This window comes from Pan paniscus, chromosome 1 (genome assembly GCF_029289425.2).
Source record: "Pan paniscus chromosome 1, NHGRI_mPanPan1-v2.0_pri, whole genome shotgun sequence".
NCBI lineage: Eukaryota > Metazoa > Chordata > Mammalia > Primates > Hominidae > Pan > Pan paniscus.
The window spans coordinates 194,430,978-194,456,033 of NC_073249.2; the positions used below are offsets into that span (position 1 = coordinate 194,430,978).

General features: G+C 47.7%; 1 protein-coding gene across 7 annotated transcripts in view; it reads left to right on the top strand.

Annotated features, from left to right (window-relative positions):
* The first annotated feature begins 1,433 nt into the window (after nt 1–1,433).
* Nucleotides 1,434–25,056, top strand: part of BSDC1 (BSD domain containing 1) — a 29,334-nt gene continuing 5,711 nt past the window's right edge. Inside the window, exons 1-9 of one of the 7 annotated variants that reach the window (XM_003828155.4) lie at nt 1,434–1,511; nt 1,775–1,835; nt 9,004–9,120; nt 11,897–12,064; nt 14,629–14,683; nt 17,050–17,165; nt 17,606–17,674; nt 17,841–17,919; nt 19,146–19,625. In XM_003828155.4, coding sequence (XP_003828203.1) covers nt 1,501–1,511; nt 1,775–1,835; nt 9,004–9,120; nt 11,897–12,064; nt 14,629–14,683; nt 17,050–17,165; nt 17,606–17,674; nt 17,841–17,919; nt 19,146–19,625 — 1,156 coding nt within the window. In that variant the 5' untranslated portion in view covers nt 1,434–1,500. Of the gene's footprint in view, nt 1,512–1,774; nt 1,836–9,003; nt 9,121–11,845; nt 12,065–14,628; nt 14,684–17,049; nt 17,166–17,605; nt 17,675–17,840; nt 17,920–19,145; nt 19,626–25,056 lie in introns of those variants that run through there. The other 6 variants (XM_024929665.4, XM_003828157.4, XM_055103043.1 and 3 more) reach the window with 6 other exon arrangements.

The window sequence follows — 25,056 nt, forward strand, 5'->3', positions numbered from 1 at the left end:
AGAAAGTTATGTCAGGCTGGGTGCAGTGGTTCATGCCTGTAATCCCAGCACTTTGGGAGGCCAAGGCGGGCAGATCACCTGAAGTCAGGAGTTCGAGACAAGCCTGGCCAACATAGTGAAACCCCATCTCTACTAAACATACAAAAATTAGTCGGGCGTGGTGGTGCACAACTGTAATCCCAGATACTCGGGAGGCTGAGGCAGGAGAATCGCTTGAACCCGGGAGGCAGAGGTTGCAGCGAGCCGAGATTGCACCACTACACTCCAGCCCGGGCGACAGAGCAAGACTCTGACTCAAAATAAATAAATAAATAAAATAGATGTTTCCGTCTTCCACAGGGAGGACCAAAAATAAATAAATAAATAAAATAGATGTGTCCGTCTTCCACAGGGAGGACGTGGGATGGTGGCGGAGCTGCCTGCAGCAGAGCTACAAATAAATATAAAATAAATAAAATAAATAAATAAAGTTATTTCAAAGGATTGTCTGAGAGGCAAAAACCTAACTGCAGTGAGTTCAAGAGAGAATGGGAGGAGAGGGGAGTTGCAGACTGTGAGTAGGCAACGCTTTTGCTGTAAAGGGGAGTAGGGAAACGGTGAGGGATATAGAGAGGGCTGGTTTTTGTTTGCCTTTGAGATGGGAGAAACAGCAGTACGGATGATGACAAGGATAATGCAGTCATCAGAGGGAAAAGAGATGAAGGGGGGATTACAAGATCTATGTCCTTAAGCAAACAAGAGGCGATGGGATCTACCGCACACGTGGAGGGGCTGACCTTAATTAAAGTCCAAAGTATGTGGGCTGTGGAATCTCCCTTCCAATCGCAGTAGAACTCAATCCAGGCGGTCTCCGGATTTCTCCAGACCACCTCCACCTGGCGTTGTTCTGAGCTGGGCCACCGAAAGTTGAGATTACTGAATGTGTGTGTCTCCCATTAACCCGTAAGCCCTCCAAAGGCTGCATCTAAGTCGCCTCTGAATTCTTCACATTCCTCCAAACTCTGGGCCACAGCCCCGCAATATGGGCTTATTGAATTAGCCCAAAGAGACCCAAAGCAGCCTCTACGCAGCTGGTTTCACAAAGGGGGGCGGTCCTAACCCTGCGCTCTGGGATCCTGACGTTGGAGCTATCTCTCCTCCTCCCCTCTGCTCCCAGCTCTCCGCAGTCCAGCTTGTCGGCTGATCATCGTCCATAGAGGCCACCGTACCCGACGTTTGCGGACAGTGACAAAGAGTCAAGCTTGGTGAAGGTGGAGCCTGAGGGCAGGACTGAATGACGATTGAACTGAGAGTTCAGGGGCGGAGTTTGAGGGCGAACTCGGGACAGAGACTGGATAGAGCTCAGGGAGGCGGGGCCTAATGATGGCGCAGGGAGGGGATTGGGCTGAGGGCGGTGCCGGCGCGAGGATTGGGCCGAGCGCCTCGGGGGCGGTCCTTGAGGGGGCGGTGCCGTGTCGGAAGTCAAAGGTCAGTAAATAGTGGTGATGTCATGCAGGCAAGATGGCGGAAGGGTGAGCTTGTCGTTTTGCTCCTAGGCGTTGGGGCCTGAATTCTCCCAGGGTTGGGGTGCTGGGCGAGAGTCCCGGTGGGGAACATGAGATCAGCGGGGGCGTGGACTGATCTGAAAGGGCAGAGTGGAGTCGCATTGTGAGGGGGTGGGCAAGCGGTCTGCAAAGCCTCGGCCCGCAGGGTACATCTGAGGGGGGAACAAACCGGATCCTTGGGCGGGCAGGAATCGCACCGCGGTGCTGCCAGATGTGTCTGTCTTCCACAGGGAGGACGTGGGATGGTGGCGGAGCTGGCTGCAGCAGAGCTACCAAGCAGTCAAAGAGAAGGTAAGCCGGGCCCGTGCCCTTCTTCCCTCAGCAGGGCCCTGCGCCGCCTCAATGCAACCTGGTCCAACCAGCCCCGCCCAACTTTTGCGGGCGCTAAGTCTTAAGGATGAGGCTGACCTGGGCCTTTCTTTTAGCCTCTACCGGTCCACGGGAAGACAGACCTCGACGCAAACCAGTGTGATACTAGCCACAGTGAAATAAAGATGGTTTTAAAGGCTGGAGTTAACGAACGTTTTGTAGGAATCCATAGGAAGGAGCAATTTATTCCAGCTCAGGAAATTCAGTTTCTTCGTGAAAGAGCATTTGATACAGGTCTTGAAGGAAAAGATTCTAGCAATAAAAAAACTTACTCGTATAGTCATTCAAATATTAGAGTATATGCGACAACCAGCACTCTGATAGGTCTTGAGGATACAGACTTCAGCCAAACAGATGTAATCCTGGGCCTTACAAAGCTCACAGTCTAGTGGGGAGACAGCCATTAACCGAGTAGCCAAACAAATAGTTGTTTAGTTACCGTTGTGGTAAGTTCTGTGAAAGGAAAGTACAGGGGCACCTTGTCTATTCTGGTTAGTCAGTAACTCACCAGGGAAGGCCCCTGTGGAGAAGGAACCTCATCAAGGCCAACCCTGCCTAGACAGGATGAAAAGCAAGAACCCAAGCCAGAGATGAGCATGAGCCATACACACTGGTGCCTGATGAGTTCTAAGTAGGGGCTATGCAACGGGCAGTAGAGAGAGAGAGATTAATCACCAGAGAGTGGAAGGCCTTCTTGCTGAACAGTCTCTGTGGGATGAGTGATATTTGGCTGTGCCAGTGGGTAATTTGCCAATGTGTATTCCTGTTTCATTTCATGCTTATTTGTCAAAATCAGCCCAACTGAATTGTGGGAAAAGTTGATTACTATTTACCTCAAGCAATTGGGATGAGTCCTGCTTCAGGGCCGACTCCAGGAAGCTTCTGACCTCACCTAAATAAGTCCTCTACTCTGGGAGTATTTTTGTTTTGTTTTGAGACAGAGTCTCACTCTGTCACCTAGGCTGGAGTGCACAGGTGCGGTCTCAGCTCACTGCAACCTCTGCCTCCCAGATTGAAGTGATTCTTGTGCCGCAGCCTCCCAAGTAGCTGGGATTACAGGCATGTGCCACTACTCCTGGCTAATTTTTGTATTTTTAGTAGAGACAGGGTTTCACCATGTTGGCCAGACTGGTCTCAAACTCCTCACCTCAGGTGAGCCACCTGCCTCAGCTTCCCAAAGTGCTGGGATTATAGGCGTGAGCCACCACACCCAGACATCTGGGAGCGTTTTTATTCCTCCCTTATCCTGGGTACTCCTGGACAGCCTCTCAGCAATAGCCCAGCAAATCTGAGAATGCCCTGAGCTGTTTATGTTGTTGATGAGGACTGAGAGGCTTGCACCCTAACATTTGATAGAAGAGACCCGAAAGTAGCATGTTTCCTGTTGGGTAATTTCCTGGCAGGAAAGTCTGACATTCATTCAGCAGATGTTGCATGAGGGCCTCCTGTGTTTGTCTCAAGGTTGGTCTTATCATAACTTATGAAAAATAGATAGTTGGCCAACCTTCCGTCTTCATTCTTGGAATTCCCAGTTAAAAGCTGGGGTGGGGGTGGAGGTGGGAGTTGTTTATGCCTTTTTGGAAAGAAAAGACGTAATTTCCCTTTTTTTACTTTCTTACTCTGATATGTACTTGGGCAAGTGTTTTTTGTTTTTTGTTTGTTTGTTTTTGAGACCAAGTCTGGCTCTGTTACCCGGCTGGAGTGCAGTGGCTCAGTCTCGGCTCTGCAACTTCCGCCTCCTGAGTTCAAGTGATTCTCCTGCCTCGGCCTCCTGAGTAGCTGGGATTACAGGCATGTGCCACCACGCCCAGCTAATTTTTGTATTTTCAATAGAGACAGGGTTTCACCATGTTGGCCAGGCTGGTCTCAAACTCCTGACCTCAGGTGATCCGCCTGCCTCGGCCTCCCAAAGTGCTAGGATTACAGGCGTGAGCCACCACGCCTGGCCTCTTGGGCAAGTTTTTAACCTCTCTAGGCCTCAGTTCCTCATCTATAAAATGGGAATACTAAGAATACCTACTTGATGAGATTGTGGTGATGGTTAAATGTTAATATATGTAAAACACTAAGAACAGTACCTAGCATACGTAAGTGCTATATAAGCATTAGCTGTTATTAAGTGCTGAGGCTGATGGGAAAACCTCTTAGATACCACCCCCAGTTCGTTTTTCTTTCCATTTTTTTTCTTGGTCTTTTGGTGCTTTCCTATCTTTATGTCTCATTCTGGCTCCATCTGGACCACTCACTTCTCAGCACTCCTTAGAACACATTGTCCTGAAGACCACAGCTATGAGATGGTGCTATCATCTGCTTTCCTCTGCTCCTTACCTCCTCCTGTCCTGTCTTCCTGTGTGTTGTCAAGGGCAATATGACTGACACAAATACGTGTGCATACACGTTGATAGAGAAAGGCATATCATTGCTCTACATACTTACCAGAAAGAAGAAATTAAAAAGAGAAAGGCACCAAATGCTTTTTGGTTCCATCACAGATTCCCCAACCTCATCTGGGCCCACATACTCTTCAGTCTCCAATTTGCTTCTCCTCCCCTTAACTTCAGAAACTTTCCCAAAACCTAACTCTTCCCTCGGGTCCCCTATTCAGCCACTTTATCCCTTTCACTTCCAGGAGACAACCTCATCTACTTTTTGAAACTTCAGGTGAACAAACAGGATCTTTAACTCTCTCCCCACCCTCAAAGCCACCACCTATAAACTTATCTTTACTCACAGTCAGCTTTACCTACCGCTTGCCAAATCCAGTGGGTGGTTTTCAGCCCTTATCTTCCTGGACCATTCTGCTGCATTTGACACTAGTGATCACTCCCTCTCTTGAAACGCTACTCTCTTGGCTTTTGTGACATGATTCTTAAGTCTCCACATACTTCTCCAGACGTTGCTTTTGTAACTGTCTCATGAGTTCCTCTTCCTCTGCTTGCCCCCTACAGGTAGTGTCTGAGGACACTTGTCCTCAGCCCATTGCTCTGTCCACTTTCCAAACTCTTCCTGGGTCACCTTCTCCACTTTCCTGTTAGGGCGACTCTTAGACCTTTTGCCTGAACTTTAGTGTTGTGTTTTGCTTTGTTTTGAGATGGGCTCTCGCTTTGTCACCCAAGCTGAAGTGCAGTGATGCAAACATGGTTCTCTGCAACCTCCACTTCCTGGATTCAAGCAATCCTCCCACCTCAGGCCCCCAAGTAGCTGGGACTTATAGGCGTGTACCATCACGCCCAACTAATTTTTGTATTTTTTGTAGAGATGAGATCTCGCCATGTTTCCCAGGCTGGTCTCAAACCCCTGGGCTCAAGCAATCTGCCCACCTTGGTCTCCCAAAGTGCTGGGACTACAGGCATGAGCCACCATGCCCGGCCAGCTTTAGCGTTTGAGGATAGCTATTGCTGGACAGCTATCCTAGACAGCCCACAGTCATCTCAAGTTCTGCGTGCCCAAAGTCATTGTTACCACCTTGTCTCTAGGACTGCTCCTCCTCCAGGATTTTCTCACTTAGCTGGCAGTACTGCATCTACCCAGTCACCTATTTTAGCAGCCTGTGGTGCTTCCATGATTCTTTTCTAGCCCTCAGTCAACATACCTGTTCAGTCACCAAATCCACCTTCTTCCATCTCCTATATCTTGAACCAGTCTCATCCTCTCCATCTTTACTAACATTGTCCTTACTCACATTTTTCTATTTTCTTTCCTGGATTATTGCAGCAGCCTCCTGACTGGTCTTCCTTCTTCCTCTTCTAATCTTCTCGCCTCTGGACCTTTCCTCCATTCCAGTCACTAGAGTAATTTAGTGAAAAGGCAAATCTCATGTCCCACCCACTTCAAACCTTTGGTGGCTCCCCATCATCCATAGGGCTGACCAGGCTCTCCCTGGTTGCCCTTGGCAACCTCTCCAGCTTTATCCCTCACCACTCTTGCTTCACATTTTATGTCCATCAGGACTGTAATGCTTGTAGACATCACTAAACCCATGTCAACACTTCTTAGCTGACTCCTGTTCTTTTTTTTTTTTTTTTTTATGAGACAGGGTCTCACTCTGTTACCCAGACTGGAGTGCAGTGGCATGATCACAGCCCACTGCAGCCTCAACCACCCGGGCTCAGGTGATTCTCCCACCTCAGCCTCCTGGGTAGCTGGGACTATAGGCGTGTGCCACCACTTCTGGCTAATTTTTTGTATTTGTGTGTGTGTGTGTGTGTGTGTGTGTGTGGAGACGGTTTTGCCATAGTGTCCAAACTGGTCTCAAATTCCTGGGCTCAAGCAATCCTCCTGCCTCGGCTTCCCAAAGTGCTGGGATTACAGGCATCAGCCACCGCACCTGGCCCACATCAATACTTCTTAACCAACTCCTGTTCATTCTTTAAGGGCCCATTCTAGGCTTCTGGTCACCACATCTTCCCAACCTCCCCATAGTACAGCAGCTACTGCTCTGCCCTTGCACATCAGCACTATCATGGGACCATTTTCCCCAGTAGACTGTGACCTGCTTGAGGGCAACATATGTTCATGTTTGTCTGCTCAGAGCTCACAGTCTAGCGGGAAGACAACTGTTTAGTCACACAAGTGGTTACATAATTGAAATTTCAATGGTCCATGTAAATTTAACAAGCAAACATTTTTTGAGTACCTACTGTATGCTCTGTGTCAGATACTGGGGAACCATCAGGGAACAAAACACATAGGACCTGTGTTCACGCAACTCACAGTTTATCCAGGAAGACAGACATTGAACAGGTCATCTGAAGTCTAAACTATGTTCAGTGTTAAAAAAGAGATAAATTGGGAGGCCGAAGTGGGCGAATCATGAGGTCAGGAGATCGAGACCATCCTGGCTAACACAGTGAAACCCCGTCTCTACTAAAAATACAAAAAATTAGCTGGGCGTGGTGGCGGGCACCTGTAGTCCCCGCTACTCAGGAGGCTGAGGCAGGAGAATGGCATGAACCCGGGAGGCAGAGGTTGCAGCGAGCAGAGATCGCGCCACTGCACTCCAGCCTGGGTAACAGAGCGAAACTCCATCTCAAAAAAAAAGAAGAAGAGATAAAGCAGGGAGAGCCAGCTGAGCCTGAAGAGGCAGCAGGAAGCCCCTCTAGGGAAATGAAGCATAGACGTTGAGGATGAACAGGAGTTTTCCAGATAAGAGGGTTCCTTCATTGTGTTTACAGACTTGGTTTTTTTGAAGAGTTAGAACTCTGTATCAGGGAGAGGAAACAATGTGTTCAGATACCCTGAGGCAGGACAGATGCTAGGCATTTTAGAAACTTGAGGAAGGTCAGCTGGAGCTCAGTGAACGGCACAGTGGTAGGGGATACCAGTCTGCCAGAGGCCAAGTTATATAGGCTTTGTAAGTAAAGGTGGATTTTCAATTTGCTTTTAGGATAGTGTGTAAACTTAAAGAGTGTAAAGCAGCACGGTCTGCCCTGACAGACAAAGCACCCACTGGGTGTCATAAGGAGAATGAAGTAAAGGTGGCTGAGACAACCTGGGAGGAATCCAGGTGAAAGAATAAGTTGGCCTGGACTAAGGTGGTGGCAGTGTGGATAGAAAGAGTGAATCGGTAAATGACCCGGGGCACAATTTCATGGTGCTGTGAAATATTTTTTAAAATTTTAATAAAAGTAAGTAAGTAAATGACCTCCTCCACCCCCAATTAAGGAGTCCTCAGTTGATGTGGAGGCATGATTACCACCCCTAGAGAAGCCTGTAGCTGATAGACTGTGCCATTCAGAAACTTCCCAAGCTAATGAAAAGTGGGCAGGCCCTTCCCAGAAGAACAAACCACAGGAGCGCTCAAAAACATGCTTTAAAAAATGCAGGTGATTATCCCCGTGTAAGATGAAAGGGCTTGCAGGGGGAGTGGCCACTGAGATACTCCAGGAAGCATCCTAGAGTTGGTGAGTCTGAAGCAAGACAGGGCAAGACCTAGAAGTGAGCTGAGGGTCTGCTTTCTCAAGTGAGGTCTGGGTGCAGGCTAAGAAACAGATTGGTTTAGCAGGAGCAAATATGCATTCTGCCCGAAGGAGCTTTGTATATGAATAGAACCTCGGGATGGTAGAACCAAGAAGGCCTCCAAGAGAATCTGATCTAGTCTTTCTCTTGACCGCTTCCTCCTTTGTTGAATGTAAAAATCACGTGCCTTTTTACTGATATTAAATTGTTAAGAATTACTCATAAAATAGCTTTCCAAGCTATTGCTGTTACTAATACAATTAGTAATTACTAATTCTTAAACCCAAAGGCAAATAACTTCACATACTGCCTCATATTTCAACTCAATTTCTCTGTAACAAAAAAAGTAAAAATAGAAACACTTTCCTTTGATAAAAAAATCACATGCCTTAGGCTGGGTGGCTCACGCCTATAATCCCAACACTTTGGGAGGCCAAGGTGGGCGGATCACCTGAGGTTGGGAGTTCGAGACCAGCCTGACCAACATGGAGAAACCCCATCTCTACTAAAAATACAAAATTAGCTGGGCGTGGTGGTGCATGCCTGTAATCCCAGCTACTCGGGAGGCTGAGGCACGAAAATCGCTTGAACCCGGGAGGCGGAGGTTGCGGTGAGCCGAGATCGTGCCATTGCACTCCAGCCTGGGCAACAAGAGCGAGACTCTGTCTCAAGAAAAAAAAAAAAATCACATACCTTTTTTTCATGTTATTTGAAACTTGGTATGAATATCGTGATTTAAAGCATATCAAAGCAATTCATCAAAGTCAGTATTGTTTTCAGACTATACCCCCTCTTTTCCTGTTTGCTCTTGAGAATCTCTGATCTAGATCACCTCATTTTACAGGAGAAAACTGAGAACTAGATGAGACTTACTCATGGCCACATAGCTTGCGAGTGCCTAGGCTGAGACTCAGTCCTCATGCTCAGAGTAGCAGGAAATTCCCCTGCACTTTCTGCTGTGTCAGGTAATCCCAGATCATGGAATTGGGACAAATGAGCATTGTTTCTGAGCCCAAGCTCCCCTGCCACTGGAGATTTCCATTTGTCTGTCTGGTACTGAAGAAACACAGGGAACAGCAACAAGGGGTGGTGGGGCCAGCTGGCCCTGGCATCCCTCTCTGTCTTCCCACAGTCCTCTGAAGCCTTGGAGTTTATGAAGCGGGACCTGACGGAGTTTACCCAGGTGGTGCAGCATGACACGGCCTGTACCATCGCAGCCACGGCCAGCGTGGTCAAGGAGAAGCTGGCTGTGAGTACACCCAAACCCTCCCAAGTAACTGCCCCTCGCAACCTGTCCTGGGCTCCCAACCTTTCTACCATTAAGTGATTATTTTTCCATATGGGGAAAAATATGTGGATTACTTTTCCTCCCATTTTGAAAGAATTGTGTCTGGCAACCAAACAAGCTGCATATTTTAAGTAATAATTAGTTTTCCCACTTCTGTATTGTTTTAGCAAATGTTTTCCATTAGCAAAGTCATTCATGTTGACAATTTAGAAAACACAGACAAGTGAAAGAAAAGAGAAAGAATGAGAAAAGGAAGAGAGAGAGAGAGAAAGACCTAGAGACATCCATAATTCCATCTTCCAAAGATAGCTACTGTTAATATTTTGGGGGTGTATCGCTTATGTACACTTCTTTTTCAAAACTGGGGTCAATTGAACACCATGTTTTGTAACCTATTTTTTTTTTTTTTTTTTTTGAGTTGGAGTCTCCATTTGTCGCCCAGGCTGGAGTGCAGTGGCGCCATCTTGGCTCACTGCAAGCTCCGCCTCCCGGGTTCATGCTATTCTCCTGCCTCAGCCTCCCAAGTAGCTGGGACTACAGGCGCCCGCCACCACGCCTGGCTAGTTTTTTGTATTTTTTAGTAGAGACGGGGTTTCACCGTGTTAGCCAGGATGGTCTCGATCTCCTGACCTTGTGATCTGCCCACCTCAATCTCCCAAAGTGCTGGGATTACAGGCGTGAGCCACCGCGCCCAGTCCTTATTTTTTTACTTAAACTGCAAACCTTGTTCTAGAGTGTAGTAAGTGGCATGGTATTCCACTATGTGGATTTAACCAGTTGCTGCTTTCCTATTTCAGTTTTTTCCAGTATTGTACACTGAGCTACAGTAAACATTCTACTAAACCTTTACCCAGTGCCATAATATTTGCTTTATAATAAAATTGTGGAAGGTATCACAGAGTGGTTAGGTTAAGCCTTTTACTATCTACTCAAAACTGCCCTCCAGAAATGTTGTACCAACTTATTTTCTTACTGGTCCTGTTCTTTGGTGGTGGTGGTTATTGTTTTGAGACGGGGTCTCTCTCTGTCACCCAGGCTGGAGTGCAGTGGCATGATCTCAGCTCATTGCAACCTTTGCCTCCTGGGCTCAAGTGATTCCCCCACCTCAGCCTCCCAAATAGCTGGGACCACAGGTGCATGCCACCACACCCAGCTAATTTTTGTATTTTTTGTAGAGATAGGGTTTCACTCTGTTGCCCAGGCTGGTCTCAAACTCCTGAGCTTAAGGGATCCACCTGCTTCGGCCTCCCGAAGTGCTGGGATTACAGGCGTGAGCCACCGTGCCTGGCTTGTTTGTTGTTTTCTAATTTTAGATTCAGGGGATACATGCACAGGTTTGTTACATGGGTATATTGTGTATATGCTGAGGTTTGGGCTTTTAATGAACCCATCACCGACTAGTACCCCATAGGTAGTTTTTCAATCCTTGTCCCCCTCCCCCAATACTGTTTTTATTAATCAGAAATGTACAGTGGAAACCTCTTATAAGATGGAAGTTAGATTCTAAACTCAGTGTGAGAAGGAAAAATTGTGGTCAAAGATATCCCCGCAAAGTTCTGAAGTTTCCAGTGAGGTAAAGCATACTGTTTTTTATATTACAATTTTTCCTTTAGCATTGGAACAGATTGCAGCTTCTTAATTTGATCACCAGCTGAATCAATTATCTTGTAATTAATTACTCATGTTACAAAAAATGAGTTTTGGAATTTTTTTAGTCAAGCTTATTTTGCTGAATCCTCTTGTAAAATACCGTCCACTTGCTAACCACAGCTACTGATGAGCATGAATGACAAGTTGTAACCCTGCTAAACTGCTATAAGTCTAGTCAATAGCAGAGATATCACTTGTTTATTTCATTCATTTATTCTTTTTTTTTTCATTCAACAAATATTGTTACCTGTAACAATATGTGCCAGGCACTATGATAGGTTCTAGGTTTAAAATGCTTCAGCAGCTTAATCTAGAGTAAATAAAATTTTCCATGAGGTTTTTAGACCCTTTTCTCAGCACCCTATCCCTGTCTGCTGGAAGGCATTCTGACCAGTGTGGTCTGTATAGTGACCCTCAGTTGGTCCCAGGCAAGGCAAGGCTATCTGTTCTAATCCTGCCCATATGTTTCCAACCTTTTGTACAAAGTATTCTACTTACTGAGCAATGATGATGATGAAATTGCAGTATTACAATGCTGCAGTTTATTAAGCGTATGCTGTGTGCCAGGCATTGTCCATACCCTATCTTTTAATCTTCATGGTAACCCTATGAAGGATGTATACTTAACCCCATTTTATAATAAGGAAACTGAGGTTCAGAAAGGGTTTCGGTCTCATGACCAACAAGTGGTAGAGCAAGGATTCAAACTAGCTTTGTCTAACTCCGAAGCTAGTACCCTTTCCACCACTCTACCCATAGGCCCTCTTCCCTGTTGATATGTCTATGGCATAGACCTTCTCTGGCCAAGTTTTGACCAGCCTGACTGACCTTGAAATTTTGATGAAACAGCCAATCAAAGATCTCTGATCTACACAGGCCTACCATGGCCGTGTTCTGCAGCCCCACTTGGGGGATGGAGGACCCTTGCCTCCTCCCTCTCCTGCAGCCCCAGAGACGGGTGAAGGGTCGTGAGCGCTTCCCTGGTCCCCCAACACACGGTACACCTTTGCCCCAATGTTTTACCCCCATACCCCAGATTGCAGCCTGTTCCCGGGGCGCTTGCTTCCTCTGCCCATTCTCTATACAGACGGAAGGCTCCTCAGGAGCAACAGAGAAGATGAAGAAAGGGTTATCTGACTTCCTAGGGGTGATCTCAGACACCTTTGCCCCTTCGCCAGACAAAACCATCGACTGCGATGTCATCACCCTGATGGGCACACCGTCTGGCACAGCTGAGCCCTATGATGGCACCAAGGTATTCACTGACAGTCTCCCCTGCAGATGCCTAACATCTGTAACCTGGGCTTTAACTTCCATCCTGTACTCACAAAAGCAGCCCATGTTCAGGCCAAAAAATAAATATGGGTATATTATTAATAGTAAATCAGAAAATACCAGTAAGCAAGGACAGGATAATTATTTTTAAACTCACAATTGCATCACCCAAAGAGAACCCCTGATTTCTTATTGGTATATAACCTTACATTTGTTTTTGTTTATAAACATAGGTAAAGATAGTTTGGTTTTTTCTTCTGAACAAAAAAGACATTTTATACATGCAGTTTTGTAACCTACTTTTAAAAAATCAACAAACATAGCATCTTTCCTAATCATCTTTTTTTTTTTTTTTTTTTTTAAATGAGACAGGGTCTCACTCTGTCACCCAAGCTCTCTCTGGGGCTCATTGGCACAATCACGGCTCATTGCAGCCCCGACTTTCCAGGCTCAAGGGTCCTTCCACCTCAGTCTCCTGAGTAGCTGGGACCACCGGCATGAACCATCACACTCAACTAATTTTAAAAAATTATTCTGGTAGAAACGGAGTCTCACTGTGTTGCCCAGGCTGGTCTCAAATGCCTAGGCTCAAGTGACTCCCAGCTTGGTCTCCCAAAGTGCTAGGATTACAGGAGTGAGCCACTGTGCCCAGCCAGCCATAATTTTTAATGTCTTTAAATTCTTACAAGTGAATATAGCATTATTTATTCCATTATTTCCTTCATGTTGCATATTTGGATTCCTTTCAGCTTTCAAGCATGATAAGGAACGCTGTGGAGAGCATTTTTAGAGGCATAATCTCCACATTTGGGTTATTTAGACTAATTTCTAGTAATACACGTATAGGTAAGGGGAGAGAGGTGTCTTCAGAGCACTTAAAGCAGCAGCCACAGTAGCGTATTTTTGCTGCATTTTCTTTTCTTCTTCTTTTTTTTTTTTTTTTTTTTGAGACAGGGTCTCACTCTGTCACCCAGGCTGGAGTGCGGTGGCATGATCCCAGCTCACTGCAGCTTCAACTTCCTGGGTTCAAGTGTTCCTCCCACCTCAACCTCCCTAGTATCCCTAGTAGCGGGGACCACAGGCGTGCACCACCACACCTGGCCTTTTTTTTTTTTTTTGTAGCGATGAGGTCTCCCTATTCTGCCTAGGCTGGTCTCAAACCCCTGGGCTCAAGTGATTCTCCTACCTCAGCCCCCTAAAGTGCTGAGATTACAGGCGTAAGCCACCGCGCCTGGCCACGTTGTATTTTCTATTTCATGGAGTGTTTTCTTCTAAATTCACAATATAATGTCATGGCAGTTGGGCCCTCTTCGTAGTTTTTTTGTTTGTTTGTTTTTTGTTTTTTTTTTTGAAATAGGGTCTCCCTCTGTCCCCCAGGCTGGAGTGCAGTGGTGCGATCACAGCTCACGGCAGCCTCGATCTCCTAAGGTGCTCCTCCCACCTCAGCCTCCTGAGCAGCTGGGACTATAGGCACACATCACCACGCCCAGCTAATTTTTATGCTTGTAGAAATAGGGTTTCCCCATGTTGCCTAGGCTGGCTTTGTAGCATTTTATCACATTGACTTCTGTTTTTTTTTTTTTTTGAGATGGAGTCTCTCTCTGTCGCCCAGACTGGAGTGCAGTGGAGCAATCTCGGCTCACTGCAACCTCCACCTCCTGGGTTCAAGCGATTCTCCTGCCTCAGCATCCTGAGTAGCTGGGATTACAGGCGCGCATCACCATGCCCGGCTAATTTTTGTATTTTTAGTAGAGATGGGGTTTCACCATGTTGGCCAGGCTGGTTTTGAACTCCAGACCTCCAGAGATCCACCTACCTCGGCCTCCCAGAGTGCTGGGATTACAGGCGTGAGCCACCGCACCCGGCCCACATTGAACTTCTGTTCCAAAAGTACTGATTTTTCAAGTATGTGTTTTAGCACTAGCATTAGCGCCACCACTTAGTGAACATGTGAGTGGAACTGTGAAAATGTTTGATAAGATTTTGAGCTATAACGACAGTGAATTATCACCAGACCGCTTACAGACAGCCCATGCTTCCTGCAATACTGAGGAAGAAAGGTGGACTTTGTCTTTGCCAGCTAAGTTTGCCACCCTGTGATCCTAGTGGGAACGTAACTTGGTAGAGACTGGCTGTACAATTAATAAATTCTTGAATGGTTTTAATTTGAGGGAAATTGTGTTATTTTAAAATTTGTCCCTAAATTTTGACTTTATTAACATATTGGCACTAACATTTTTCAAATTTTACTTACTACAAAGCATTTTATAAAAATAATTTTGTAGCCTGCTTATGCTGTATTTTCTTAGTTCCTGGGGTAGAATACTGGGTGAAAGGCCATTTTTCTGGGAACCCCAGTTTTGGATGCCTAGCCTAGTGCCCCACTCTCTTGTGCCACAGTGCTAATTAACAAATGCCCTGGGGGTATCCCAGCCAACAAGGGAGAAGCTGGATTGTGGTTGACTGAGTATCCTGGCAGAGAAAGGGTGCTTTCTATGCCCAGTATCTCAGAATTTCTGTTTTCCTCTTCTCCGTTTCTTACAGGCTCGCCTCTATAGCCTGCAGTCGGACCCAGCAACCTACTGCAATGAACCAGATGGTGAGAGGGTAGCATTGAGCGGATGGGCTTGTAGGGCAAGTAGACTAAGGGGGCTGGGTTGTAGACCCTGTTTGTCTCAGGTAGCAGAGGCCGGGCACCCTCTATGTAGGGGGACCAGAGTGAGACTAGTGTGTACCTTATACTTTGTGGGGTGGGTGGATGTTCTCTTTTCTTTCCTGAACTTGAGCTGTCCTGCCCACCCTGCAGGGACTTGGCCCCTCTCATCCCTCATCCTCAGCTCAGCCTCCCTCCCAGCCCTGCTGCCCCCCTTGCCTTCTCTTCAGCTCCTGTTAGCTAAGCCCCTGCCATGCAGCAAACCCCATTATGGGAACTGGAGATCAGAAATGAGCCAAACCCTCCACCTAGTCCAACCCTCCAGGAACTGGCAGTTAAGAGGGGGAAAGCAGAAACAGTCAATAAAGTAGAAATACTAGAGAGCAGCATGACTGCTTCTGCAGAGCAGCGGGGCAGCAGGAGTCAGAGGAATGGCACCCTTCCTGGCCTGGGAACCAAGCAAGTGATGCTGGAGTTGGGTTTTGTTTGTTTGTTTGTTTGTTTTTGAGATGGAGTCTCACCCTGTCTCCCAGGATGGAGTGCAATGGCACGATCTCGGCTCACTGCAACCTCCGCCTCCCGGGTTCTAGCAATTCTCTTGCCTCAGCCTCCCGAGTAGCTGGGCTTACAGGCGCCCGCCACCACATCTGGCTAATTTTTGTATTTTTAGTAGAGACAGGGTTTCACCATGTTGGTCAGGCTGGTCTCAAACTCCTGACCTCAGGTGATCCACCCGTCTCAGCCTCCCAAAAATGCAGGGATTACAGGCATGAGCCACCGTGCCTGGACGGAGTTGGGGTTTTAAGGTTAAATTAGAAGTCAGCTAGTTTCACTATGAGAAGTCGGGAAGAGCATTCAGGCAAAGAGAGTGGGCAGAGAGAGCAGGGAGCACCCGCCTTTTAGTAACGCCGGGTTAAAGGGTGCGTATGAGGAAGTGAAGGCAGTGAGAGCAGCTCGTGGGAGCCAGATTGGGAAGAGCTTTGTGTGCCAGACCAGGCAGTTGGAATTTTGGCCTAAAAGGCTCACAGTAGTAGCTCTAGACCTCTCTTTAGTCACAAAGGCCTTTAAAAATCTATTGAAAATGACAAGCCCGCTCTCCACCAAACTTTTTGTGCAATATGAGAATTCTTTGACCCTTTGAAGCCCATCTTGGGCTCCAGCTTAAAAAGCCCTCCCATAGAGAGCCAATGAAAGGTTTTGAGGCCTGGGGTGATCAGAGTTTGCATTTTGTAAAGCAGCCCTTGGGGCAGCATTGTGAAGAATGAAATAGAGAGAAAGACAGAAGACAGGAAGACCAGTTAGGAGGCTAGGTAGGAATCCCGTGTCAGAGGTAAGGCCAGAACCTAGGAAGAGTCAGTTGGCATGAAGAGGACAGTGCACATATAAAAGACACAAGTTAGCCAGGCATGATGGCGTGCCCGTAGCCTCAGCTATTCAGAAGGTTGAGGCAGGAGGATCACTTGGGCCCAGAAGTTCAAGGTTGCAGTGAGCCACGGTTGTGCCACTGCACTCCAGCCTGGTGACAGAGCAAGCCTCTATCTCTCAAAAATAAAAAGGAGGCACTGAGGAAGTGTGATCCAGAGTGATTGGATAAGGGAGGAGATAGGATGGCCCCCAGGTTGGATAACCCTGTCAGATAACCAGATGGGAAGGAAAATGAGCACACGGTGTGTTTGCAGGTGGAAGTATCGGGGGTACCTGGACCTCTGGATGTGGGGCCAAGAGAGTAGCCTGGGCTGCAAAGAGACACAGGAATTATCAGTGGGAGGATGAGGTTGAAACTTGTGGTTTAGTGGCAGTTATTTTGGGAAAAAAAATAAAAAGCCAGAGAGATATGGAAAGGAAAGGAAAACGAGAAGCCCACAGAGACTCAGATGGACCAACCAGAGAAGTGGAGGAAAATAACAAAGGAGTGAGAAACCAGGAGAGACGAGGGCTTCAGGAGAAAGGCAATGGCCACCAGAGTCAGAGATGGTCACACGAGGGAAGACAGAGAAATAGATGTTGGCTTTGGCAGCTGGGGTCATGTGACCTGAGAACAGCTGTTTCAGAGATGAGGAGATTCAGCAGCCAGGTGCCATGGGCTAAAAAGCCAGCAGGGATATGAGAAAATGGAGACTGCAGCCCCTTCTGGAGATCACTCAGGTGCAGCACCCGCCCCTTCACCCTGCCTGACCCCCTACCCTTGGCTAAGTGGCTTTGAATACACAAGCTTTCTTCATTTTCCATGTCCAGCCTTAGATATGTTCTGTAAGCCCAGTGTTCTTTTCCCAGACCAAGGCAACTGACCGTCAGCATCTGTCCCTCTGCAGGGCCCCCAGAATTGTTTGACGCCTGGCTTTCCCAGTTCTGCTTGGAGGAGAAGAAGGGGGAGATCTCAGAGCTCCTTGTAGGCAGCCCCTCCATCCGGGCCCTCTACACCAAGATGGTGAGGGCCCAGCCTGCAGGGCCTCAGCCAGCTCCAGGCTTGAGGTGTTGGGAGGTGGGAGGGACATGTTCAGAGTCACTGCAGAGTCATCTGGCCCGGAGAGCACTGGGAGGCTCCATAGAGCCAGACGAGCCGTGTCCTGAGCCAAGACCCCACATGGGAGAAGCTGGTTTGCCAGGCTTCTGGCAATCAGAGAATGGTGAGAAATGGAAGGGCCAGCAAAGCCTGATGGGAGTTCTTTTCTCCCTCCTTGGCCAACCCGGACTAGGAAGGTGGGTCTGGCTGAAACTTTGGTGGGGGTGGAAGTGCTCTGACTATCACTGCTAAGCCACTTACTGGGTCTGAAATCCAGACTGGCTGGGAATAGACTGATAAGGCTGGGGACACAGACCCCACACAAACACTCCCAAAGTCTCACCTCCATTTTCCCCTCCCTCCAGGTTCCAGCAGCTGTTTCCCATTCAGAATTCTGGCATCGGTATTTCTATAAAGTCCATCAGTTAGAGCAGGTATGCTGGTCTAGCATGGGGAGGTCCCCACTCAACCCTGGGGGAAGCAGGCTGGATTTATTGAGAGAAGAAAGGGATACAGGGTGCCAAGAGTTGTGGGATCAGGAACAGGGTCTAGGAAGAGGGTGCCCTGACTGCCTGTGGCCATCTGCTCCCCCACATTCAGGAGCAGGCCCGGAGGGACGCCCTGAAGCAGCGGGCGGAACAGAGCATCTCTGAAGAGCCCGGCTGGGAGGAGGAGGAAGGTAAGAGGCGTTGAGAGGTGAGGGGCAAGTGACACATCTGTGCGGGACACTCTGGGCTGGGCCATGCTCTCTGAAGCCTGGAGAGACTTGGTGCCCATCAGGGAAGAGTAGGGAACAAGCACATTGTATGTGTGAGGATAGGCGGAGCTAACAAGGGGATATTGAACAAGGCTAGTGGAATTCCGATTTAGCTACAGAAATCACATGTGTCAGTTGGTGTAGATTCCCCTGCCAGCCCATAAACCAGCTGCCGCTTAGTCACTGGGGAGCTTCTTGAAAATCCAGATTCCTTTCCCCACCTTCTAAAGAAGACTGTAAAGATGCGGCCAGACATGTATTTTAAACAAGCTCCCTGGTAATATTAATGCCCAGGCTGGTTTGGGAACCACCGAGTTAGGGAGGGAGCTGAGCATCTTCTACCTGTAGCTCAGCTTAGAACAGCATGTTGAAGCCTTCTGGATGATATAATATTAACGCATTTCTTGTTTACACCATATGTCCAGGCTGCCCTAAGAGCTCTACACAGAGTCCTTACCACAACCCCATTACCCCTCTTAAGGATAAAAGTAAGTTAAGAGTAAGTTAAAAGTTAGGTGGCTTGCCCAATCATACACCTAGGATGTAGCAGAGCCCAACCTGAACCCAAAACTGACTCACTTCTGAGCCTTGGCTTTCTAATCCATAACAGCCCCTTGGACTGCATTGCTGGAAGCCCACCAGGCATTAGGCCCCAGGGCTAAACAGGACTTTGACTAGCAGGGACTGTCTGCAGAAGCGTTGTGATGGCGAAGGGGTGAGCTGAATGACACTATTGAGTCTTTTTTTTTTCGTTTTGAGGCAGTCTCACTCTATCATCCAGGCTGGAGTGCAGTGGCGCAATCTCCGCCCACTGCAACCACTGCCTCCCGGGTTCAAGCGATTCTCCTGCCTCAGCCTCCCAAGTAGCTGGGATTACAGGCACGTGCCACCACACCCAGCTAATATTTTTTGTATTTTTAGTAGAGATGGGGTTTCACTGTGTTGGCCAGGCTGGTCTCAAAAACTCCTGACCTCAGGTGATCCACCCGCCTCATCCTCCCAAAGTGCTGGGATTACAGGTGTGAGCCACCATGCCCGGCTTGAGTCTTGATCAGAGTACACTTTGGCAGGAACTTGAGAGCTCCAAGGTTGTCTTATGGCTGGCCAGGTTACATTTCCCTCTTGCCCCTCCCTTTCTCTCTCTACAGAGGAGCTCATGGGCATTTCACCCATATCTCCAAAAGAGGCAAAGGTTCCTGTGGCCAAAATTTCTACATTCCCTGAAGGAGAACCTGGCCCCCAGAGCCCCTGTGAAGAGTATCTGGTGACTTCAGTTGAGCCCCCAGCAGAGGTGACTCCATCAGAGAGCAGTGAGAGCGTCTCCCTCGTGACACAGATCGCCAACCCGGCCACTGCACCTGAGGCACGAGTGCTACCCAAGGACCTGTCCCAAAAGCTGCTAGAGGCATCTTTGGAGGAACAGAGCTTGGCTGTGGATGTGGGTGAGACTGGACCCCCACCCCCTATTCACTCCAAGCCCCTAACGCCTGCTGGCCACACCGGCGGCCCAGAGCCCAGGCCTCCAGCCAGAGTAGAGACTCTGAGGGAGGAGGCGCCCACAGACTTACGGGTGTTTGAGCTGAACTCGGACAGTGGGAAGTCTACACCCTCCAACAATGGAAAGAAAGGTAGGTCTGGAGGTCCAAGCCCAGAGGGTTGTGTGGGGTCAGGGCCACCTCCTGAGGCAGATTTGTCTCCTTGTCCCTTGTTAGGATACTATGAGCAGATTTTTTTTCGTTTCTGATAATGATGACAGCTGCTATATATTGACTATTTGCTAACATATTTCATTCTAAGTTGCACATCATCTCTGAAATAAGAATGCATCTTCAATTGTTGGCATCTTAAGAGTCAACAAAACAAGTTTGATGCCAGATCCCATGCTAAATGTGTTATATGGCACCTAATTTCTCAGTATTATTGTCCTCATTTTACAAATGAAAAAAAGTGAGGCCCAAAAATATTAGGTAACTTGCCCAAGTTCACATGGCCAGGAGGCCCAGATTCAGACCCAGGGCTGTCTGACTCCAAGCCCATGCCCTTAACTAGCACACTGTGCCAATTTCTATCTTTTTGGACAATTTAACCTTACCCTGGCTTGGGAATCCCAGTGACATTGATGTTACGGGTCTTCTTCCTGTGTAACCTTAGGAAAGTCATTTAGCTTCCCCAAGCCTTCGTTATTATGAAATATATAAACAAAACTCATACCTACAGTTTAAAGAAGAAATAATGAACACCCATGAATTTACAGCGACCCAGCTTGAGTAATGGAGCTTCAGTTTCTTATCTGTATAATGGAATTTTAGACTGGAGACTCTGAGTTTATGTCAAAGAGCAACCTCTGTAACTGCAGGAATTAAAGGACAAGGAGAGCCTTGGTGTCAGTCAGCCTTTTTGCCACATCCAAAATACCACTTCAGGGACGGCTGATTATCACTAAGAACCCCCCCTCCAGTCCCCCCACCACCTGTACACTTCACACACACATCCTCCTGTCTTTGCTAACACTCAGCACCAGCACAGCCACAAAGCTTGCCCAGCAGGTTAAGGCCTGGCCTGCTGGTGTAGTAAGGGACTGGTTTGCCACAGTGGATGGGAAATGGACCCCACCCCACCCCTAACCTATTCCCTGATGGAAACCATAGAGTTTCCAGTCTCCAACCCAGTGTCTCCCTTCTGACTCTGATCAATGAGGTCATCCATTGGGCTCCTACCTGGTTTTTATTGTTTTTTTTTGAGGCGGAGTCTCACTGTCGCCTAGGCTGGAGTGCAGTGGCGCGATCTCGGCTCACTGCAACCTCCGCTTCCCAGGTTCGCGCCATTCTTCTGCCTCAGCCTCCCGAGTAGCTGGGACTACAGGCGCATGCTATCACGCCCGGCTAATTTTTTGTATTTTTAGTAGAGATGGGGTTTCACTGTGTTAGCCAGAATGGTCTCGATCTCCTGACCTTGTGATCTGCCTGCCTCGGCCTCCCAAAGAGCTGTGATTACAGGCATGAGCCACTGTGCCCGGCCTGAGCTCCTACCTGTTCTTTATGAGACACTGAGTGGGAGAGGGGCAGAAGCCGCAGCCTTTGTGAGGAAGCATAAAGCAGGGTGGGCCAGTCTGGTACTGGAGGAGTTCAGAGAAAGAAGGAATCTCTGGACATCTGTGGTGCTTCACTGAGGAGACAAGCCTCGTATAGGAGAGTTGGCGAGTTTGGGGCAGGTGCAGGGGAGTGGTAGTCTAAGCTGAGGAGGCCTACAAAGACCAGCTAGCAAAGGGCATGGGGCATGTTTAAGGGGCGGTGACCTAAACCCACTCTTCTGTATTCTCTCCCAGGAGAAGGAGGTACAAGAAGGGTGAGTGGGTTGACTCAGAAATAGAACTTCAGAATTTAAAACCTTAAGCTGGATTCAGAAGGTTGGCCTTGGGGCCATAAAGCAGCAGAGCATGGATGCTAAGGCTGTGGGTTCTGGAGTTCAGACAGTTCTGGGTTCAAATCCCAACTTTGTTCATAAGTCATGTGACTTCAGAAAGATTACTAATCTTCTCTAAGCCTTTGTTTGCTCCTCCATAAACGGGATAATTGTTTCATGATAGATCCTCAGTCAGAGCAGAATTAAGTAGACCCCTGCTTTGGGGAAATGATAATAGAGGTAACATTCTCTGAGCACTTTCTGTGTGTCTAGATCTGTGCTAAGTACAGATGCATATGCACAGTAATATGCATATTACTCAATCCTTACAAAAGCCCTGTGAGATCTGTGTACTTTTTCTCATATTTCTGGTGGTAGGAACCTGAGATCAGTGACCCACCCAGTAAATATTTCAGTGTGAAATAGTCCTGTAGAAGAGGGAGGAGTAGGTGGTGGGCCTGACAGGTGTAATAGGGTTGCTGGGTGGATGGTCCCAGGGCCCACTGAGGTTGTGATTGTAGGTTTTAAGTGAGACCATCAACATGTTGTATTTTTGTTCAGCCACATTCAGTTGCTCAGGTGCAGGAACAGAGCAGATGGGGAGTTGGATCTAATTAGGTTCAAGTTTAGCCAGGTAAAATCAGTTGATGAAAAGAAGAAAGTCTGCTGGGCACAGTGGCTCACACCTATAATTGCAGTACTTAAGGAAGGCTGAGGCAGGTGGATCGCTTGAGCCCAGGAGTTTAAGACCAGCCCTGGCATTGTGATGAAACCCCATCTCTACAGAAAATACAAAAAATTAGCCAGATGTGGTGGCACGTGCCTGTAGTCCCAGCTACTCGGGAGGCTGAGGTGGGAGGATCACCTGAGTGGGGAGGTTGAGGCTGCAGTAAGTTGAGATTGCTGCACTGCCCTCCAGCCTGGGTAACAGAGCTGAGACCCTGTCTCAAAAAAATAAAAAGGAAAGAAAAGAAAGTATATGCAAGAAGTGATAAGAATGATGCCTCATGGAATCTGAGCTGAGTACGGGAGAGAATGAGGGATAGTGAAACAGTTGGAGGGTTACAAATTATAGGTTTCATTTGGAATTGGGCTACAAAGGGTGATCAGAAAAAATCAGTAGTGGTTGGAGACTGGATGGAATTGAAATTACAGGAGAGGTAAACATAAGCTCTTAACCACTCTGCTATGCTGCCTCTGCTGCCCTCGGGGCCTGTGAAAGGAGAGGCTGAGGATGTGCTATAGAAGACTCACAAGAAACAACTGTAGTCAGGTGGGAGGAAGCCAGAGTCTTGGACTAGGCTGGAACAGTGGGAACAGAGTAGAAGAAATAAAAGGAAGAATGGGGGCTTGGAGACAAAGTGACTCCTTTTTCCTGTTGGGCCCACGTCCTAGGGTGACATAAGGCTTGGTCTCTGGGTATAGCAGAGTCTCTTGGGGTACCCTAGCCAAAGGGTTTTACTGGTTCCCAGGGTGATCCCTGTCATAGCAGAGCTGCTTTCCACCTATGTTTTGTCACAGCATTCGTCTGTTCTGAGAGACTGGACTTCTTTCTGCAGAGGAGGGGAGGAGAGACTGGGGCAGGCCTGTGGCCTGGAAGGAGCCTGGAGGTTAAGACCTCACTTCATGACTGTGTGACCTAAGAGCAGTTTTACCTCTATTTCTTAACTGGGGAAGCAGAGAGCCGATTAAACAGGATAAAATGAGCTGTGAGTGACAGCACTACAAAGTTAGCAATCACCTGAAAACTTCCATTTTCAAAACCAAACCAGTAGAACTCCATTCTGAAGTCTTAAATTGTAGCATAGGCCACCTCTCTGCCACATGCACATTGTAATGGAGATCTTAGTGCTCTCCTTGTGTGACAGGGTAGGATGGTGGAAGGAGGCAGATGGCAGAGAGAGCCCAGCTTCACAGCTCCCTGCGCCACCTGAAGCCTTCATTTCCTCATCCGTATACTGGGACTGTTAATACCCACCCAAGAGCTAGATGTGGAATATTCCAGAAATGTTAGTGGATACTCTGTTCTCTACCCCTGAAAGGGTCTGCCATAGCATTTAAGCCTGAAGAGACGGTTTCAAGTCCCTAGAGGGCAACCTGAGGTTAGGGAAAGCTGTCATGGCCACAACCAAAGCCCTGAAGTGAGGAAGCAGCGAAGAGTCTGGCTAACCCACAGGAAGCCTGTGGTGACAGCCAGATGAATGTCACCTAAGTGTCCTGAAGGCACAGAGGGATGTAGGTGCAGAGTCAGAAGAACTGGGTCTTGGCTGCCCTGACTTCCTGAGGTACCGTGTACAGAATGACATAACTCTGAGACAAGGCCCTTAGAAGAAAGGCAGCACCATTCATTACATAGCCATGTGTATATATGTAATAGGCACTTTACATTCATACCTCTAATTCTAACACCATTGTTTCTCAATCGGCAGGGCCAGGTCTACATAGAACACACAGGTACCTGCTTATAATGCAGCCTTCCCAGCCACCAGCTAAACCTGCTGAGTCTTAGTTGGGACTGGGGGTGGGCAGGGTAGGAGTCTGTATTTTAATACGCTTCTCCAGTGGTTCTTTGCAGAGGTTGCTTTTATCCATATTTTATAAATAGACTGAAGCCAACAATAATTTGCCCAAGACTACACAGTAAAGGAGTAGGTATTCAACCCAGGTCTGCCTGGCCCCAGAGACCATGCTCTGGCTAGAAGAGAGGATGATGCAGGATACCATAGAAGGAATGTGGGAGCGGGGCTGAGGGGTAGGTCTCAGTGCGGAGGCATCTGGTGAGGAGTAGGTCGGAGAAGAAGAAACGGAGATGTTTATTGGTCATGCCGTTGGAGGATCAGGGACCCACTCTTTTTAAAGGTACTGAAAAAAAAAGACTACAGGCTGGGTGCGGTGGCTCACGCTTGTAATCTCAGCACTTTGGGAAGCCGAGGCGGGCAGATCACGAGGTCAGGAGATGGAGACCATCCTGGCTAACATGGTGAAACCCCATCTCTACTAAAAATATAAAAAATTAGCCGGGCGTGGTGGCGGGCGCCTGTAGTCCCAGCTACTCGGGAGGCTGAGGCGGGAGAATGGTGTGAACCCAGGAGGCAGAGCTTGCAGTGAGCCGAGATTGTGCCACTGCACTCCAGCCTGGGCGAGAGTGAGACTCCATCTCAAATTTAAAAAAAAAAAAAAAAAAAAAAAAGATTACAAAGTAGTATGTGTTCATTTTAGGAAAAAAATTAAGGAAAATCACCTCATGAACTCATCACCTAGAGATAACTTTGCTAGTGTATTTGGATATCTTGCTCATCTCTTCTGCATGTGTGCATGCATCTATGGGCACATTTTAAAGCTGGAATCATACTGTACATGCTTTATTGAAAGGAACTATTTGTGTAGTTTACTTCTTAGTAATAACTTTTATATATATCTTTTTAATATTACCTGTAAGAAGTCATAGCCAAATATGAATGTTTAGAGCAATGATCATCAAATAGTACAGACAGGCATCAGAATCATCTAGAGCAGAGGGTGGTAAGCTTTTTCTGTATAGGACCAGACCATAAATATTTTAGGCTTTTTGGGCCATGCAGTCGAAATTACTCATCTCCGCTCTTGCAGCATGAAAGCAGCCATAGACAGTATGTAAACAAATGATGTGACATGGCT